Source organism: Cebus imitator, unplaced genomic scaffold (genome assembly GCF_001604975.1).
Source record: "Cebus imitator isolate Cc_AM_T3 unplaced genomic scaffold, Cebus_imitator-1.0 Scaffold33, whole genome shotgun sequence".
In the NCBI taxonomy this organism is placed as follows: Eukaryota; Metazoa; Chordata; class Mammalia; order Primates; family Cebidae; genus Cebus; species Cebus imitator.
In genome coordinates, this window is record NW_016107348.1 from 6790006 (window position 1) to 6810143 (window position 20138).

General features: G+C 35.0%; 1 protein-coding gene across 3 annotated transcripts in view; it reads left to right on the forward strand.

The window, feature by feature from the left end:
* The window catches only part of HMCN1 (hemicentin 1), a 455928-nt gene that overhangs the window by 328656 nt on the left and 107134 nt on the right, over window positions 1–20138 (forward strand). For all 3 annotated transcript variants that reach the window (XM_017524525.2, XM_017524527.2, XM_017524530.2), the window contains exons 49-57: window positions 1201–1392; window positions 4059–4232; window positions 5555–5668; window positions 6501–6646; window positions 10601–10751; window positions 12292–12486; window positions 13985–14098; window positions 17121–17308; window positions 18765–18861. In XM_017524525.2, the coding sequence (XP_017380014.1) occupies window positions 1201–1392; window positions 4059–4232; window positions 5555–5668; window positions 6501–6646; window positions 10601–10751; window positions 12292–12486; window positions 13985–14098; window positions 17121–17308; window positions 18765–18861 (1371 nt within the window). The remainder of the gene's footprint in view (window positions 1–1200; window positions 1393–4058; window positions 4233–5554; window positions 5669–6500; window positions 6647–10600; window positions 10752–12291; window positions 12487–13984; window positions 14099–17120; window positions 17309–18764; window positions 18862–20138) is intronic.

Here is a 20138-nt window from a genome sequence, read left to right on the forward strand (position 1 = left end):
GGCATTATTTCATAGAGGGTGTTTTCCAAGAACAATATTTTTACCTTTGTTAGTATGTTTGCATATTACAAAGGGAATAGAGAGTAGGAAAAATAAAAATTTTTAAACCAGTTTCATCATCTTTACCAGTAAATTGATTTGTTGCATATAATCAAAATAAACACATCTCTAAGAGGATATTTTCAAGGCTGTCTTTTTATTGTATGTAGATGGACTTGCAGTTTTAAAGGAATAATGAAACTAGCCCATAACATTTTATGGAAAGCCAGAGTTTTAAGTAAGATTCAGTGAGATTCTTACTTCATTGTTTGCCTGCCTTATGTGAGTAATAAATTTAAATAAGCAGAGGGGGATTGTTTCTATTTTAAGAAAGGCAGATATAAAGAGTGTGATATATACTATTACTTAACCTGTCAATTTTTTTCTAGAAATAATGTAGTAATTACCAGCAGCTGCATAGAGAACCATTGCCTATGTTTTATAACGTCCCCTCTTCAAGTTAGTATATCATCCTAGCCCTCTTTCCAACATGACTTGCTTTTATGGTTTTAAAATTTCAAAAAAATTATTTGAATAATTTTAAAACTTAACATAGATCTCATTTGAAAATAAAAATACAGGTTCTCTTTCTAGAGGCTGTAAATATTAAAGAATAAGTAATATAGTTATATCTCTATTGATCTATTTACCCATCTATCTATGGTAGAATCCGGGTATAAACTCAAAAGTATCTGTTTGTTGAATTAATTAAAGGTTTTTTTATTTTTACAGCTTTTTGTCGGAAATATAAAATCTTCAAAAATTTTATATGAATGCAAAGGTGTTCATGAATAATACTTTTAATAAAAATTAATGCTGCATTATTTTAAAACTGTACTTTACTATGAAAGTACTTAGTTGTAATAGTCTAAAGAATGGTATAAATTTAAACACAAAAGTCAATTTAGATCATTTCACATATAAATGAACACTAACCTACGTTTGAAAATTATGTATAATCTATGCATGTTTTTAAAGTCATTGCATAATTATTATTGTAAAATAAGTTAGTTTGCATAGTTATTTTTAAATGAATGGTTTCTGCAGTGTTTTAGAAGTGGGGATATATAGGAAGACAAATGAGTGAAAACCTCCTCTTTCACAGTTTATCCATTGTATACATGTAATTATTAGCCAATTCTCAGAAATGGCTTTTTACAGGGAATCCAGTGCCAGGAATTACATGGCACAAAGATGGGCAGCTCCTCCAAGAAGATGAAGCCCATCACATTATGTCTGGTGGCCGTTTCCTTCAAATTACTAATGCCCAAGTGTCACACACTGGAAGATATACATGTTTGGCTTCCAATCCAGCTGGTGACAAGAGCAGAAGTTTCAGTCTTAATGTATTTGGTAGGTGTGGGCTTTTCTTCATATCTTAAAGAATCTGATGTGACTGTAGGCTAAATTTACTTTCTCTGCTCAAATAATGTTTCTATCACAGAATTTCATCATGTAAGGAGGTCCAGTGCTTGTGTACATTTATTGTCTTTCCTGAATTAAGTTATAAATTCATTCATCACGTATGGAATGCCTACTATGCTCTAGGCACAGTGTTTTGTGCTAGGAACACAACTCTGAACAAGATAGACTTTAATCAGTGAAAGATAAAGATATGTTGGTCAAAGAGAAGCAGGTAAACAATGATTGGGTCTCAACCTGAGATATTCTATCCTTTTTTTGTGAGACTTTGTCATTATTGGAAATTGGCCATATTATAGTCTTTGTGGACTATGAGTGATGAAATAACTGTGTTTTGGTGTATTCAGTTCTTGCGTATGTCTCAGGAAAGACTTTAAAATAGATTTTTAACTTGTGCTCACTTTTTGAAACTTTTACCACCTAAATTTATTGTATTTGATTCTTAATATCAAATAATTCTACTAAAATCAACTGACCTATATGTGAGTATGCAAATTTATATAGTTTTTTGTTTGTTTTTATAGTTATCGGTTATACCATTTAAGGAGTACAAAGATACTACCATACATAGAAGCCTCACATATTGAACACAGCCCTCGAGGAGCTTATTGTCTAATTGAGTAGGGGAGATATGTGTGCAAGAAAAATTAAATCCAAATACCAGATACTATTTAAGTGTCAATGAATAAGTATTTATATATATATATTTATAATATCTGTATTATATATATATATATATATATAAAGAATAAGTAATATAGTTATATCTCTATTGATCTATTTACCCATCTATCTATGGTAGAATCTGGGTATAAACTCAAAGTATCTGTTTGTTGAATTAATTAAAGGTTTTGTTTTTTTTACAGCTTTTTGTCAGAAATATAAAATCTTCAAAAATTTTATATGAATACAAAGGTGTTCATGAATAATGCTTTTAATAAAAATGAATGCTGCATTATTTTAAATATATATATATTTATATGGAATATAAATATATATATATTTTATATATTTATATTATATTATATATATATATATATATATATATATATTCGTTCATTCATTCATCCATGGAAGACTGAGGGATCTACATCTGAATCATAGCTCTTTTCCACCAAGTTGACAAAGTAGAGGCTATTTAAGTGCATGTGTTTGCAACTTCCAATCTTCCCAGCCATAAATTCAGTACTGTTACCCTTTCTTTTCTCAGAGGATAAATTATCCTTCTTGTTCACAGTTACTCCTTGTACTTACACCCTTGACCCTCTATCTTTCCACCATCTGCCTTATTTGCAGCTGCACCTTCTACTGTCTCCATCACTTCATATTTTAACCATGCCAGATATCTATACTTGCTGTCCTATTGAAAACAGGCTCTGCTGACACTACTCTGGCAAGCACTTCCCTTTTGCTAGGTCCAGCAAATATCTTGCAGTCCCAGTCTTAATGTTTTGTACATTTTGATCTCTTTTTCCTTCACAGTGTTCTTTCCCAGTTATCCTTGCACACCTTCGTTTGCTCCTTCTCTCTGCCCTTATGGAGGCTTACTTGAGCCACGTCTTAAACACTGGGTTCCCTAGTATTCTGTCCTTACTTCATTGCTCTTGTTACTTTAGCTATTCGCTTCAAGTAATACAATTCATTCCCAGATGTTTAATTACCTTCTATAGACAAGAGACTTTTAAAAATATATGCCCATAATCCAGATCTTTCTTGCAAGGTTCAGATTCTTATATAGAATTGCTTGTTGGGCATTGCTACCTGAAATTCTCATAAGCGCTTAAAATATAAGATATTCAGAACTAAACAAACTGCTTTCCTTTCCTAAATAAGCAAATCTTTCTACATTTTACATTAATGTCGCTTCTCTGAAGTTTAGGTTCCCAAGCAAGCAAACTGGAGGTTGTATTTGACTTCAGTTTCCTTTAGTCCCCAGATTCCATAATCAAGTCCTGTCAGTGAATGTTCTGTCTGTCTTTACTTGCTCCTTCCACTTTGTACCTTCCTTTAATGCTCTAGTTCAGTCCTTCATTATCTTTTACGGAACAAATGTACCTGTTTCAGTTATCCTTGCTTCCAGTATTGACCCACTTGAATTCATCCTCTCAATATACCCTGCTTGCCCCTCATGGCTTATAATTTAATACTACTGTGCTCCCAATATGTTTCCTCTTATTAGTCTCTTTTCTTTCATCTGCTAATTACCACTGATCCTTTAAGGCTCACTTCAAATCCTCCTCCTTTAAGAGGTCTTCTCTAATGAGACTCTTCATACCACACACCTCAAATTGGACTGAACGCTAACTCATTTCCAAAAAACCTCCGTTTACCTTTTACTAACATTCCCATTATTGCCCTTACTACATTATGATTCTTTTTCATGTGTTATGATTCCTTTTTTGTGTGTCATCTCCTATATTACCCTATGAGTTTTTTGAAGGATCACTCTCTTTTGTTTAGAATAATAATAATAATAATTTGTTTTGTGTAACTGCTAGGGAATGAAATTATACAAATACATATCATGGAAATTTAGAAATGCATGAATGTACAAATTTCTAAATATATTTCTTCAATCAAATTTTCATATTTTTCAGTATCTCCTACAATTGCTGGTGTAGACAGTGATGGCAGCCCTGAAGACGTCACTGTCATCCTTAACAGCCCCACGTCTTTGGTCTGTGAAGCTTATTCATATCCTCCAGCTACCATCACCTGGTTTAAGGATGGAACTCCTTTAGAATCTAACCGAAATATTCGTATTCTTCCAGGTAATTCATTTGCTTCAGATGCCCAAGATGCATCTGCGTCATCCACTATTCTAGAAAAGCAGAGTCATTGGTTACTTTTTATAAAAGCACCTGTGTTGTTGGTTGTGTTATGTTCTCTGCAGCCCAGTTCCTAATAGGCTACTGGCCGATACCAGTCCATGGTTCGGGGATTGGGATCCCTCCTGTAAAGTACTGAAAATTACTTTTAAAAGATCAGAAAAATACCTAAATTAAGAGGCAAATAAATAAATGCCACAGTGTGATTAACTGCTAAAATACATTCTAATGTGAATGCCAAAAATGGTAGAAATTCATTTCTGATTGAATTGAACTTTGAAGGAGAGCTAATAAAGTGAGAGAATATGTTCCTCTTTACTACATGTAAATAGATATGCAAATAGAAATAAAAAGGATTGTCACTCGCTTTAAGAGACTGACAGTCTTATGTGGAGGAGAGATAATACACACAAAGAGCTGATTAAGAATATGAATCTGTGAAAAACCATGGATACTGAATAGTCAGGGGGTATGATAACTGGGCAGTGAGTTTTATAAGAATTCAAATTTAAAAATGGCCACTGTGGGCTGAAGTGGTCAGAAAAAGCTTTGTTTCTGAGTCATAACTTGGACCAGACTTTAAAGAAAATTCTAGAATTTAGTTGATTGGAAATGAGTTAGGAGAGGTTTCAGATCCATCAGGGTAACCAGTGTGGGAAAAGTACAAAGTGAGAATGTCCTAGCCCTGTGCAATAGAATTCTCACTCCCCACCCGAAGCTTGAGTAGAAATAGTGTGTGTGTGTGTGTGTGTGTGTGTGTGTTGGCAGAGGGGCAGGAAATAAGGTCAGCAAGAAAAGCTGGAGTCATGTTTTGAGTGCCTGAGTTAAAGAGTTTTTACTTTATATGTTGGTCAGTTGAGAACCTTTGAAGATGTTCAAAGAGGACAGTACCAAAATAAAAACTTTGCTTCAGCACCATTAATTTCTCCTGTAGGCTAGGTAGGTGAGAAGAAAAGATGATTAAGGCAGAAACCTAGTTATGAAGAGGTTGAAATAAGGACCTTAGCTGGAGTGGTACACAAAGGCATGGGAGGTCCGAATGAGCTTGAGAGTCATCACTCCAGAGCACCACTGGGTACTCAGCAGCTGTACTCAGATACCATGCAGTGACCATCAGTATTGTAGTTTATCTTGCATGTCCATCACAGAATTGGCATATGTAAGAAGAAATATGTTAACAAGAAGACATATACCCCCCGATAGCTTGTGTGTACTCCTGTGTCACTGTGATTTTAGAGACTCTTTGATGTCCCATGATTTTTCAGGAGGCAGAACTCTACAGATCCTCAATGCACAGGAGGACAGTGCTGGAAGATATTCTTGTGTAGCCACGAATGAGGCTGGGGAAATGATAAAGCACTATGAAGTGAAGGTGTACAGTAAGTTTTGAAAGAATACTGCGTTTCATAGCTTCCCCAGCTTTTCTACCTTTTTCAATCCTGTTTTTCATTATGGGTTCATAATTATTTATACTCTTCATTAAAGACTTGTTTGTGCAGCTTACTTTATTAAGGATGGAAGTTGAATTAAGCACTGTGTCTATGGCCTCAGTTGATGAAAGATGTGAAGAGCCTACTAAATCTGCTTGTTACTCTTGTTGGACTCTTTGTCAGTGGCATTTCCTTAAGTTTCTCTGTTTTTCTTTCTGAATTACCCTCTGGGTTGAAGTATAGTACTTTCATGTATAAAACTGTTGTTAGATGCATATTCTAATCAATAGCCCAAGATGAGATCATTAGTGACTTTGAGCTATTCCTGTGTACATGGACCTATAAATAAAAGGCAAAGCTAACACTGCCATTAATAGGACTCACATTTCAGGATTTTGCTTTTGTGTTTGGAAAGGAAAAGTATCTTTCTGATTATCTTTGTTCTTTGACTTGGTACCCTTAATGACCAATAAAATACACTTTATGGGTCATGTTCAGACTATGTCTGTGGACCTGGAACCAATGAAACTAACTGCTCTGTAAAGGCCATTATCTTTATTGGCAGTATGATAATGATGAAAGGAGATATAGATTTCCTGTTTCATCTTTTATTTGAACACTGTTTCATAAGATGTTAATGTAGATACTTAATGAAAGATCAGCATAGAATGCCTCTGTTATTTCCTTGTTTTCTTGATAAGTAATCCTCAGTGTGATTTCTGTGGTTTTCCATGTATTGAAAAGAACCAATGTCTAACTCTTTAATATTTATTTTATGCAGTTCCACCCATAATCAATAAAGGGGACCTTCTGGGGCCAGGTCTTTCCCCTAAAGAAGTGAAGATCAAAGTAAACAACACCCTGACCTTGGAATGTGAAGCTTATGCAATTCCTTCTGCTTCCCTCAGCTGGTACAAGGATGGACAGGCCAGTCACAACTTTTTTCATTTGCTGATGATTTCTTAAAGACTAAAATGGTCAATTAAAAAGAAATAATAAAATAGACACAAGTGACTCAGAGAATCAGTATGATCTTAAAACTGGGAAATTCCATGCACCTGCAATGTAAAAACTTAAAAAAAAAAAAACCAACCAACCTGAACGATGTTCAACAGTTTTAGCATTATTCCTTCACTGGCAAGTTTGCATAATTATTTTTATGTGGATTAGCAGTTGTTAATGAAAATCTGGCCACCCTCCCACTGGAGAAGTTAGGGAAACAGGTTTTTTGTTTTGTTTTGTTTTGTTGCTGTTGTTATTCTGTGGTTTTACAGAATGAGTAACTTGGTAAAGAAGCAACACATAAATGGTGCCATCTCGGGTAACAATGACAAGTGTAACATGGATACTAAATTTACTAAAGTTACTCAGATATTCTTCAAGAATCTTTAACTCTTTCATAAAAGATAATATTTTTTAATGTTCCAAGATTTTTAAAATGCTAAAAAAGATGATGAAGGGCCCAGTACAGTTAACTGGGAACAGAGAAACTTTAAATAAAAGACAGATCCTTCAGTTCTGTGATCTGACTTTCAGATCACACATCCATATTTCTCATTTTATGCATGTTTTAAAGACATATGTGCTGTTGATCTTAGACCAAAATAGATTTTTAAGCTGCTGTTAACACTGTACTTAATACAGATGTGAACCAGTTAAGCTGCTGTTCGTCCTGCTTTACACATAATCAACCAAATGGTCAGCTAAATTCCAGTTGTAGAAGTTCAGATCATAGTCATGATTTAAGATGCGGGAAAGATATAGCTTTATTTTTTCAGATCCCAGATGACTTTTGCAATACTGGCAGCTAGGAAAAAAGTCAACCTTTATAAAATAAGCAAATTTCATCTGGAAGCCATTGCAAAAGAGAAAATATAGAATGCCCACCATGCTCTGTTTATAGTTTCTTTTCTGACTACAAGCACACTTCATAGTACAATATCAATTCTATATGAATTTACTTGGAAGCAAATAATCCATTTCTCCTTTGAAATAATGTTTTTAATTTTTTTCTAAAGCTCTTTTTATTTTTTATAGTTACCACATATGCTCACATGTATACAAACACATACACATATTAAAACTTGGATAAAGACTAAAAGTGCACTAAGAAATAAGGCATTTGGTCTTGTTTTTGAAAATTTCATTATAAAGAGTTAAATTACAGCTTCAAGTCCAGGCTCTGAAATTGACCCATGATGCTTTACACTGCTAGATTTTTCAGGGTTTGCAATTAGTCTCCTAGAATGTGAACAAAAAGTGCTATTTAAAATTTTATTTTCCATATTTTTTCTTGTGTTATTTCAGTCTTCAGATAAGCAGCACTACTGAAATGAAGTAGTGTTTTCAAGAAGAAACACAAAAAATATTGACATACATTAAAAACTGGGCAAACTTTTGGCCACAATAAGTTTTGATAGAATCTTGACTTTTTTTATTAATACTCTCAAGTTTTTCTTTAAGCATAGAAAATTTAAATTATGCTACTTTTATATAAGTAATATAATGTTAATAGATTAATTGCATTATGAATTATTTGTTGAGCATCTACTATTTGTCAGACTCTGTTTTAGATGTAGGGGATACAGCTATGAAAGAAACAAACACAATTCTCCGCTTATGTGAAGTTTAGGAAGGCAAAAACTAAACAAATTAACAAGACATATAATGTGTCAGGAGGGGAAGATATCGTGGAGAAAACTCAGTATGAGAGAAGGAAACCAAGTGTGTAGAGTGTGATCTCTTACTTAAATAGAGAAGGCCTCACTGATAAGGTGCAGGAACCCAAAGAAAGTGAAGGAAGTAAACATAAAATAATAGAGGGGAAAATATTACAAAGTAGAGAGCACAGTAAGGGCAAAGGCCCTGAGGCATTTGGGCTGAAGCACAGTGATTGGAACAGAAGGTGTGTGAGCAGAAGACTAATGGAAAACCATTAGTCATCATACCACCCTGTGCGCCAGTTGGCCTTTATTCTGATGGAAAGCCAGCTGGGAAATTTTGAACACAAGAATGATACGACAGCAACTTAAGGTTTTAAACAGATTGCATTTCTTTCCGTACTTGGAAAATAAAGGAAAGGTCCAATTATGAAGTTATTGCAATGGCTATTGAAATTGCATCTCCACCAAAAGAGAGATGGTGATTACTTGGACCAAGGTGGTAGCAGGATGTGTAGGGTGTGTAGGAAGGAGATCAAAGATGAGTCCAAGATAAGTGAGAGTATGTAGAAAGTGAAGGGGCTTAAGGATTAAGCCCCAGGGTGCTCCTATATTTAAAGGTTGGGGAGCAGGGAGCGTAGTGTCCCAAGAGGTAAGTGAAAATGATATTTCAAAATGAGGACATGTTAAACTGTGTTAAATGATACTCATCAGGTAAAATAAGTAGTTAGAATTTGCCAACAAATTTAGCAACATGAATGTCATTGGTGACCTTGACAAAGAATTTTTGATCAAGAAGAAATAGTGAAAGTCTGATTGGAATATATCAAGAAATAATGGAAGGAAAAAACTGAAGGAAAGTAATTAGAGAACACAAGCATAGAAAACATTTTTAAATCATTTGGCTACAAAGGGCAGTGGAAAATGTAAAGATGGGCTGCAGCAAGAGAAGTTTCTGGTTTTGCTTTTTTAGGTTGGAATCATCCAGTGGAAAGAAATAAGTTAATGGTGATATTGGGGAGAGAAGACACAGTTGCTGGAGGGATGTCCTTGAGTAGACCAGCACATTCTCAGAATGGGCAGAAACTGATTTTAACCAGTTAGGGTTTTGCCAGAGTAGTAAAATAAAGGGAAAGGAAGCAAGGGAGCTCAGGGTTTACACAAGGAACGATTATCATGACAAAACTTCTCTGGGTAAAAAGGGAATAGAGGTCAGGAGGAGACTGAAAGCCAAAGGATTGCAAGGTCAGTGGATTGTGGGGCCCCCATGGCATAAAAAAACTTAGAGAAAATTTGTAATAACAGAAAATTAGAAAGTGGTAGTCAGAAAATAACAGCTTGAAACTGAGATTATGAAGGAGTTCAGTTCTTGGTAATTATAAGGTCTAGGTATGACTCTCCTATTTAGTGGCTGAGAAAGGGTAGGGGAGAAGAAAATTAAAGGAAGGAGATCAAGGAGCTAAGAGAACACAGTATTGGATGATTATCTATGTGGGTGTTGAAATCACAAAGTTATGAGAAGAGTATCCCTAGAAGGAATGACAGTGAGCCTGGAGCTAAAATTTTCAATGAATGAAGGGGAATTTAGTATAACTGAAAATGTTGAGAAGATGGGAAATATTCCGTTAACTGTAGGTAATGTCATCAATAAAACATCATAATACAAATATATGTAAGTTAGGTATCCTACTTTAAAGTAATAATTTCAATAAAACATCATAATATAAATATTTTAGATTAAAATTTTTTATTTATAAAGTAAAATTTCTGAATGAATAAAAGTAATTTAGATCAAATCAGATTTTACTAATGTAGCCAATCTTTCATAAAGAAATTCTAACATTTTCCTTAAAATTATAAAATACATGCTTTTTAAATATTACATGAGATCAGCTAGAAAAAAATTTTTCCAACATGAATAAATATGGTAACTAAGAACACATTTTTATCATAAAAACTGGATAAATGCATCATGCACAAATACCTGGTACAAATGTAGATTATAACAGCTGAAATTTTCAATAAATAAAAATTTAGTTAGTCAAAAATAATGGGTTTAATCAAAGTAAATCAATTAATTTGATTAAACTATTGTCTTGAATGTTTTGCATATAATTTTATTGTCATTTATTTTAAAAAATCACAAAAGCTATCAACTGCGTGGCCTCTTAGAGGATTCACTACAGCACTTAATGTTAACATTGTTATAATTGAATCACAGCCTCTTAAATCCGATGATCATGTTAATATTGCTTCGAGTGGACACACACTTCAAATAAAGGAGGCTCAAATATCAGACACCGGACGATATACTTGTGTAGCATCTAACATTGCAGGTGAAGATGAGTTGGATTTTGATGTGAATATACAAGGTAATACTAGTATCCTTCTTGTATATAATGTAATTTACATGATTTTTCAAAGTAACAGAAAAAAGATTTGGCTTATTTAACAGTGTTTTTTTTCTATTGACAATAATATAAATTCATGATTAAAAATTCAGACTTGAGAATTGAAGAAGGAAATAATCCCATCATTCAGGATTGCCTCTGTTATTTTTATATGTTTCCTTCTGATCTTTTAAAATGTATACTTCATTTACAAAGTTGGGGTCACACAGTATAGATTTCTCTGTTACATTAGCATTTCCTTAACTCTGTATAATGAAGTTTTAAAAGTAGCATTTAGGTGGAAGGCAGAAAAGTAGTACAGTACAGAATTCAGAATAATGAAAACTACCTGTCCACTACTGGGCATATTACCTGGGTGATGAAATAATGTGTACACCAAACCCCCACAACATGCAATTTACCCATGTAACAAACCAGCATATCTACCTCATGAACATAAAATAAAAGTTGCAATAAATAAGTAAATAAATGTAAAAATAAAAACAATCAAACAACAAAACAAAAAAGACTTGGAACTGAATGATGATTATGGCTCCTAAAAGCTTTGTGACTTGGTAGTTACCTAAATTTTAAGACTGTTTCCTCATTTTTAACATGACTTTCTTATAGAATTGCAGTGAATACTAAATGAGATAAAAGTATATAAAGCTCCTAGCAAAACGATTGAGAAATGATGCCTGCTATAATTGTTGTTTATTGTTACAATTGATGTTGCTATTTGACATGATCTTGAATAATTATGTTTCACCAGTTAAATATCCAAAAAATATTTATTTGCACAGACTCCTACTGTTGAATGTCTGAGTTGTTTCTAAGCTTTCACCACTCATAAATAACGTGACACTGAACATCTTTATACATAAACCTTTTGTACATCTTTGATTTTTCATAATTTGCTAAGAGTGGAAATTCTAAGTTAAATGCTATGTGCTTTTCTCTGTGATAAGCTTTATGTTTTGTACTCCTTTAATGCTTTTGATATGCAGGCAAATTTCCTTCCAAAAAGTTCATACTTGTCCCCAGAAAAGTAGGAAAATGTCCTATTATTTTTGTTAATGGAATTTTTAATCCTGATTGCATAATTTATTTAGCCTTCTTAGTAAGCCAAATCACTGTGAAATGCTCTCAATTAAGCCAGTATTTTTTAATGGCTTCTCAAAATTAGTCTTTCCTGCTGTGTATTATTTAGCAATGCTCCTTCCTGAGAGTGAGCCCCTTGTTGTCTAAGTGCCAGAGCCCTTTAACAGGGAGAGCAAAGCATGAGCACAGCACACTGAGCCTCATATTTCTTGTTCTTCCTCATGAGAATCAGCCCTGACTTCTGTCTACTGCGTTTTTGGCTAAGGGCTAGAGTTGGTAGTTGTGTAAGCACTTGAAATTATTTTCACATTGTCTAATTTATTGCATTTACAAATCTTGTGAAAACACAGCCAAGATCTTTGTTTAAGGGATTGACACTAGCAATCATATGTGACCAGAATGTAATGCCTTTCCTCCATAGTTCCTCCAAGTTTTCAGAAACTCTGGGAAATAGGAAACATGCTAGATACCGGCAGGAGTGGTGAAGCCAAAGATGTGATCATCAACAATCCCATTTCTCTTTACTGTGAGACAAATGCTGCTCCCCCTCCTACGCTGACATGGTACAAAGATGGCCACGCTCTGACCTCCAGTGATAAAGTATTGATTTTGCCAGGTAAAGATTGCTACCAACAGGGTGAAAAGCTGACTATCTGCCAAATGTGTTTCCTCTCATTTATTAGACAAATTGAGTTGGTTGGGTCTCCGGCCAAGTAATTTAACTGGCAGGTAGGCTACCGAATGCTGCTGGCATCCACATAGCTTCAATCTAGAAATGTCTTGGTTGAGAATTAGACAATAGGAGAGAATAGCTTAGTATGTTTTCAGATCTTCTACACCTTCACTCTATCAACAAAGTTCTTTGGCTTCCTTGTGCCTCCATTTCTCTATTAATGCAATAAGATCATCAGTTTGGTTTATATATATTATTAACATAAATGCTAATATATATTTATAGATCATTACTACATTTATTAAATGCACTTATAAATAAATAGGAAAGATTATTAGTTTCAAATATTTAAGTCATTACCTGGTTTATTGTTAGAAAAGACATTTAAATTGTTATGGAATGTTATTTTCAAGGCTTCTATTTAATTTTAACAAGCATTCAGATATACAGGGCTTGTCAAAATTCATCAAATTATACACTGAAGATCAGCGCATTAAGTAACTAAATGTAAATTTGACCCCAATTAAATAAAAGAATATCTACAAAAATGAAAAGAGACTAGGTAAACATGGCAACTCTAATATGTGATCCTAAATTAGGTCTGGGTTTGGGGAAAATGGCTATAAAAAGCATTATTGCAACAACATTATAATGAAAACATTTCATTATAATAGTGAAATTTGAACATGGACTGTGGATTCAATAGTAGTTTTGTTTTGATTTTAAGTTTTCTGTTTTTAATCATGTAATGTGGTTATATAAAGGATTATCCTTGTTGTTATGAAATATGGATTTATGAGTATTTTAGGGTTGAAAGGACACCATGTCTCCATCTTACTCTTGAATGGTTCAGAAAAAGATTATATACATATGACAGAGAGAGAGAAGGCAATGGGAGTGAAATACAAATCATTAGTAAACATGGGTAAAAGTCTTTATATACTTATTGCAACTTTTCTCTAAATTTGAAATTATATCTACATGACAAGGTTAAAAATACACAGCTATCCTCATAAGAACACGAGTATAATAGTACACTTTATACTTTTACATCCTTGGATATTGCTTTCTCAAACAAGTACTTATAGCAAATGGCGTAAACATCTATTAAAAGTGCTCAAAACTGTAAAAGCAAGAAGTCGCTACATAGTAACATTCATTAGGAAACATGATGAAGCACATAGAGCAGCAGTCCCCCTTCTAGGAAAATCTACATGAGCTATTCATTTCTCAGGAAATCTGATTCATATGTTGGGCCACTTTTTAATAATGTAGTGTTTGTTATAAAAGTGGTATCTGGAATTAAAACTGAACCGTTGGATGAAACAGGAACCTTGCAGGAAAATGTAAGCAGTCATTAGACCTGAAAATGTGTATCTCTGTTTACAGCTGTGTTCACTTTAAGATTAGAGGAGTAAACATAGTGGGATCTTATTTGTAGGAGGGCGAGTGTTGCAGATTCCTCGGGCTAAAGTGGAAGATGCTGGGAGATACACATGTGTGGCTGTGAATGAGGCTGGAGAAGACTCCCTGCACTATGACGTTCGTGTTCTCTGTGAGTTTGTTTTCTTTTGTTTATTGTTTGTTCTTTTACTGAAAAGTATTTTTGAGGAACGAATGTTTGCAAGATGTTACACTAAGCACTTTTGAGACTATAAAGATGATCAGAAATGGATAGTTCCCCCAAGGAGGTAATTATCATCTACCAATTGACAGCACATAAGTCAGGACTCTTGAAGTATTAAGAAACAGACTGAAACAAAAAAAAAGATAATTCATTGACTTATGAATCCAAAACGTCTCAAACTAGAGCTGGCTACAGTCATGTCTGACTTCTGTGGTGCAAAAGAGGTCAACCACACTTTACCTCTCTCGACTCTGCTTTTCTTTATTAATGGCTCTAAGGTAGGGGAATCCCTTTGGATAGCAAGGTGGCCTCTAGCAGTTCTAGGCTTGCATCCTCCTAGTTCCACATTCAAATGAAAGTTTTTTTCTCCTAGTATTTACAATTGAAGTCCTAGAATTGAATTTCCATGGTTTTAATTGGCCAAGTATGAATCAGGTATCCATCTGGAACCAATCACAGAGAACAAGGGGTTGTAATGTTCTAATTGATAAAGTCTAGCTCCAATGTCCATCCTTGAACCAGATCACCATCTGAATTCATGAACAGAGATTTGAAGAAGTATTGTTCCTTTAAAGGAAAAGATAAGTGACATTACAGTTAACATAGATTTTAAAGTTCATGAGATAGTTGCAAGGAAAAGAGAGAAGACAATTGAAAATCAGTGCTGACATTGTCAAAGACAGTGAAGGAATATCTTGGACCACCTGGCTTAATGTAACCTTGTCAGGTTCTCAGCTATGCCATACGTCCTGCTTGGGGTCAGGTTCCAGCCCCAACTGAGGTCCTAGAGGAGAGAATGAATGGGCAAGATAGTGGAAAGAACACTCTCAGTGTGGGGTGGGGGATGCTGAGGCAGGTGAAATGTAGTTGTAGTTAGCAGCTCTTTCACACTGGTTCTCTTACCCTGTCCGCCTTTATCTTGGCTGTTTGCTCTGACTCTGCGGCTCCTCTCAGCATCTGGCTCCTATGCACAGCTGTATGGCAGGCCTGCAAGGCCAGCTCTCCCTTGCAGTGTTAGTAACTTAACACTTTCTCTCTGGGGACAAGCCGGTTCCTGGCTTCCCCCTGCCCACCTTCAAGGAGACTGACTATTCCTTAGTAGTGTTTCTCTCAAGGCATATGCAAGCCATGTCAAGACAAGCCATGCCATGCTGAACTGAGCCCCATGCACAGTGTCAGCAGGGCAGTTATACCTTCTGCAGACAATAGTGGCTCACAGCCAAGTATGAACTTACACAGGCAGATTATATAATGAGTGGAGGTGTGCGCCTGCACGCCGATCCTGCTGAGTCATGCAGGCCTGGATGTCTGCCTCAGCCTATTCCTTGACCAACATACATCTGTGTACCTTACAGACCTAAACTTGGAAAGAGTTTCATTTAGGGTGAGTAGAAGGAGTTGATAATGTAGGCAGGGAAAGACTGCGGTTCAGCGAAATTGAAATGGAACTATGGGATTGGATGGTCAAGGGTAGATGTTCGTGCCTCAGGCTGTTATTTTCAATTAGGAAGTTAACAAGCACATTGGAGATTTTAAAGTTAGAAGGTGGAACAAAGCAAGAAAAATTAACTGGCCCCCACATGCTGAATTAGGGCTGTTTCATGTCTGCTGCTCATCTCCTAGGTGTGGCGGGAGGGGGGCCACTGAGAACAATTCTGAGTGGTATAACCCAACAGGTAGGGTGTGGCAGCTGGAGGAACAGGTCACGCGAACAGCTGAGGTGGGGGCCTCTGCATGTCCATGGCTGAACCCGCAGTGCACCTCCTAGCGCCTCCTAATGCTTCAGCTCTTGATTAGTTTTCTTGATGTTGGGTAGTGATTTTTTCATCTAAAACTCAAGTTTATCAATCTGCAGTTCAAAGTATACATTTTATATTATCGGAAGTATAGTAAAATCAATCATGTAGCTTTGAATGTGAAAGTATGCCTTCAAAATAACACTGAAATTCTATTATGTGCTTTGTAGCATTGAGTATTTTCTTTACAGACTTTCAGTTTGGTTGTTGGAAGCCCAGATACCACAAGATTGCATCTACATCAAACTTGCAGTCTTTACTGATTGCTACAGATACAGTATATTTTAAAAGTGGGGAGGAAATAACCAAGCTTTCAAAACAAAAATGATTATTTTAAAAATCAATTTCTACATTTACCAAATTAGCCAGCATGTGTCCCTAGTCACTTAACATTGTCATTTTTAAAATTCTTTGGGTAATATATGATTTTCATAACTAATGTGTAACTGGATTCTATAGTATTGTTTTAAACAAAAATGAACACATGTAGAAAAATCTAGAGTGGGACTTCTCAAACTTTAGCATACGTAAAGATCACCTGGAGAGCTTGTTAAGACACAGATTTATTGGCCCCTCCTTGGAGATGCCTATTGAAGTTGGTTGTGGCCCAAGAATTTGCATTTCTAACCAAGCTCCCAGGTGATGCTGATGCTGATACCACTGGTGCTGAGGCTGGGAAACACACTTGGAATCGCCCAGGCAATGCCCTTATAAATGAGGCCAAATCTGAACATTTCAAATACACTTTAAAAGATGTAATTTATCTGTATTCTCTGGTTAACCGTATGGACTTCAGTATCTGTTTATACAGATGCTTCTTATATGTATGCTTGAAAACCCAGAAGGTGTAGTGGAAGGGGTTGAGAGAGAATTAAAAGATATATTGGGGAATCGAGATTGGGCTAAATGGGAATGATACTATCTGAGGGATTCGTTTAGCATAAGTGAAGAAAGGGAAGAAAATAAAGCCAAATTCAAATACTGTTTTCACCACCCTAATCTATTAGTGTAAAATGTTACCTTGGGATCACGGTTTTTCCTTCAAGTTTTACTTCTCTATTATTATCTCAAATTTTTTAAAGCTGTCAGAAATTTAGAATAATTTAGAACAGACTGTTGCCCATTATTATCCCTTTGTTGCAATCCTTTGTTAGTGCCACCAATTATCAAGGGAGCAAATAGTGATTTCCCTGAAGAGGTCACTGTGCTGGTGAACAAGAGCGCGCTGATGGAGTGTTTATCCAGCGGCAGCCCAGCACCAAGGAATTCCTGGCAGAAAGATGGACAGCCCTTGCTAGCAGATGACCATCATAAACTTCTATCTAGTGGAAGAATTCTGCAGGTAAATTAAAGACCTAATTTTAAAAGAGCTACTTGACTTTGTATTTTGTAGTAATAATTGTCTTTTTTGACCTTTAACAATAATTTTTATTAGCTTGTAATCATTATATTTGTAAAAATAACCAATGATCAAAGGTATATAAAATAAAACTCTTCCTCCTCATTCTGTTACTACTGTTAATAGTTTTATGTGGATTTTTCCGGAAATGTTCCACACACACACACACACACACACACACACACACACACCCCTCAATTGACCACAATATGGCCTTTGTGATAAAAATCATATTATAAACAAATCATTATTGCAGTCCTTTCCATTACATATTTCTGGTGGTAAAATTCTAAATGATGGAAAGTTCCCTATAGTTTTAAATTTGTATATTGCCGAACAGTTGATAATAATAAAAATTGTGAAAATCATATACATATCCTGGATTGCTGTTTACCAATGATGTGTCTACATTCTTTTCACATATCCTGAAAGAAAGGCACTTGTAGAAATAACACAAGTTATTTTGTTAGGATACAATTTGATAATTACTTCTTGAGCAAAATAAATAATATTCTATTGGCTCAATCTAAGCATAACCATCAGTGTATCCAACATAGGTCACCTCATGGAGTTCCTTATTTAAAAAAGAATGAGGTTTATTACCTATAAATAACCTTGGATTTTCAAAGTATCTTCTAAATATTGTGACTATTTCTATGTGATAGTCATACAGCCTCTACCAAAATACTTCCATGGTTCTGTGTCCAAGTCCAAAAGATATATAGATGGATAGAAATTTCTGTGTAACAAAATGAAGAAGACATAACTGTTACATTAGCTGCATAAAACAAACCATCCAAAACTTAATGCCTTGAAACAATAAGCATTGATTTAGCTCACAAGCCTGCTGGTTTGCTAGATACTCTTGTGGATGCAGTCGTGGCTGGGCTCGCACATATATCTGGGGCCTCAGTTGCAATAACTGTACTGATTCCGCCCCACATAATCTCCACCCTTCCAGCAGACTAACCCTGGCTTCCTCACATGGTGGTGGCAGGGTTCCAGAAGAGTGAGCAAAAGTGAACAGGCCTCGGTTTTGAAATGACAGTCACTTCCATCACGTTCTGTTGACCAAGGCGAGTCCCAAGACCAACACAAATTCTACTTCCTGATGGGCAGGGTGTCAAAGTCACAGTGCCAGAGCCAGAGAGAAGGAAATGAGAGAATAATTCGGGATATTTTTTCAAGTCAATATACCACAAATATGTATAGAATTACCTTTCCTGACTAGAAATCTTAGTAAATAAATATGTGTTTGATTTACCTAATAAAAGCTAGTGTCAGCACTAGTATATACAACATTTTTTATGTCTATCTGAAAGAATATATATTATTAAAACAAATATGACAAATTGCTTTATTCAAAATTTCAGCTGGAATTTCTTTATTTTTCCCTTAGATTCTGAATACTCAAATAATAGACATCGGCAGGTATGTGTGTGTTGCTGAAAACACAGCTGGGAGTGCCAAAAAATATTTTAACCTCAATGTTCATGGTAAGAGTTCAGTTCCAAAACCATCCGGTAGGGTATGCTTGAAAAAGCAGAAAAATTCTGTTTTAGATTATGTAGGCTTATTTTGTATTTTTTAATTTAAGCAATGTGAGGAACCTGGACTCATTCAATCCCCTCTCTTCTCTCGTTCCACTACAGCCAGTAGGATTGATAAAGTATAAAACTTCCAGGAAGACAGTTTTTTTTTTATTACTTCAATCCCTCAAAAGAAAATAATTACTCCTGCATATTTGAAAGGAAAATCAGAATTTAAAATGTCAGTGATTACAAGCTTATAAAGTTAGAAGCAAATATGGGTCTTCTACTCATAAAAATCTATCTACTAGTCCTGATTGTAACTGGTTTCTGTCCTTAAGTGCAGAATTCATGCTGAGCTATGTCCTCTAGTACCTAATATACTCGAGAAGAAAAAGTCACTTTGTGGAGTTAAATAATTCCTTTAAAACCACCTAATTCATTCATAAAACTTAAATACATGCTAGACATACCAGCACACCTAATTTATTCATCAAACTCTTTTAAATACCTGCTAGACACTCCATAAATACCATTTTTTTTTTGCTAAAAAAAAAAAAGTAGTTGAGTACTGCAAAAGAGTAGTTTTATTTTGTGAGATGCTGATGCTTCCAGAAAATTAAATTGGAAATGGTGAACAATCATTATAAAAGATCTCCTTTACATAGGTAATACACACATAAAATTCTAGCTCATTTTGGAAATAACTGAAATTTGAAATGTCAAGAAGAATGTCTGCCTTCAAAAGGACTTTTATGTAGCATGATAAACTTCATTGGCATTATATGTAGGGAGTATTGGTATCTAGCAGTATTTGGTGTTTGTGTAACAGATATTTGAAACACTTTTATCTTTTTAATCCCAGTACTTAGCACATTGAGTAACACACTGTAGAGGCTTAATAAGTATCTTTGAAGTGTTTTGAATGGATAAACCTGACCAGAGCAGGAACACATGTGTTATGAATTCTCAGGAAGAATGAATTAAACAAACATAATCATTGTGAAAGCACACATTCTAATCTGTAAAGTGCAGTAGAGTAAATATTGGAAAATAAAATACTGATTAGTTTTCCTGACTGATTGCTCAAGGCAAAATTCATTTTTGCTTCCCTATGACAAAAAGCATCTTGTAAATACCCCAATTATAGCAGTTCCATATGTTGCCTTGTGTTATCTTTATAGATCTGTATCTTTGCCTCTAACCCATAACTTTATTATAAGTGCTCTAGGCAGATGGCCATC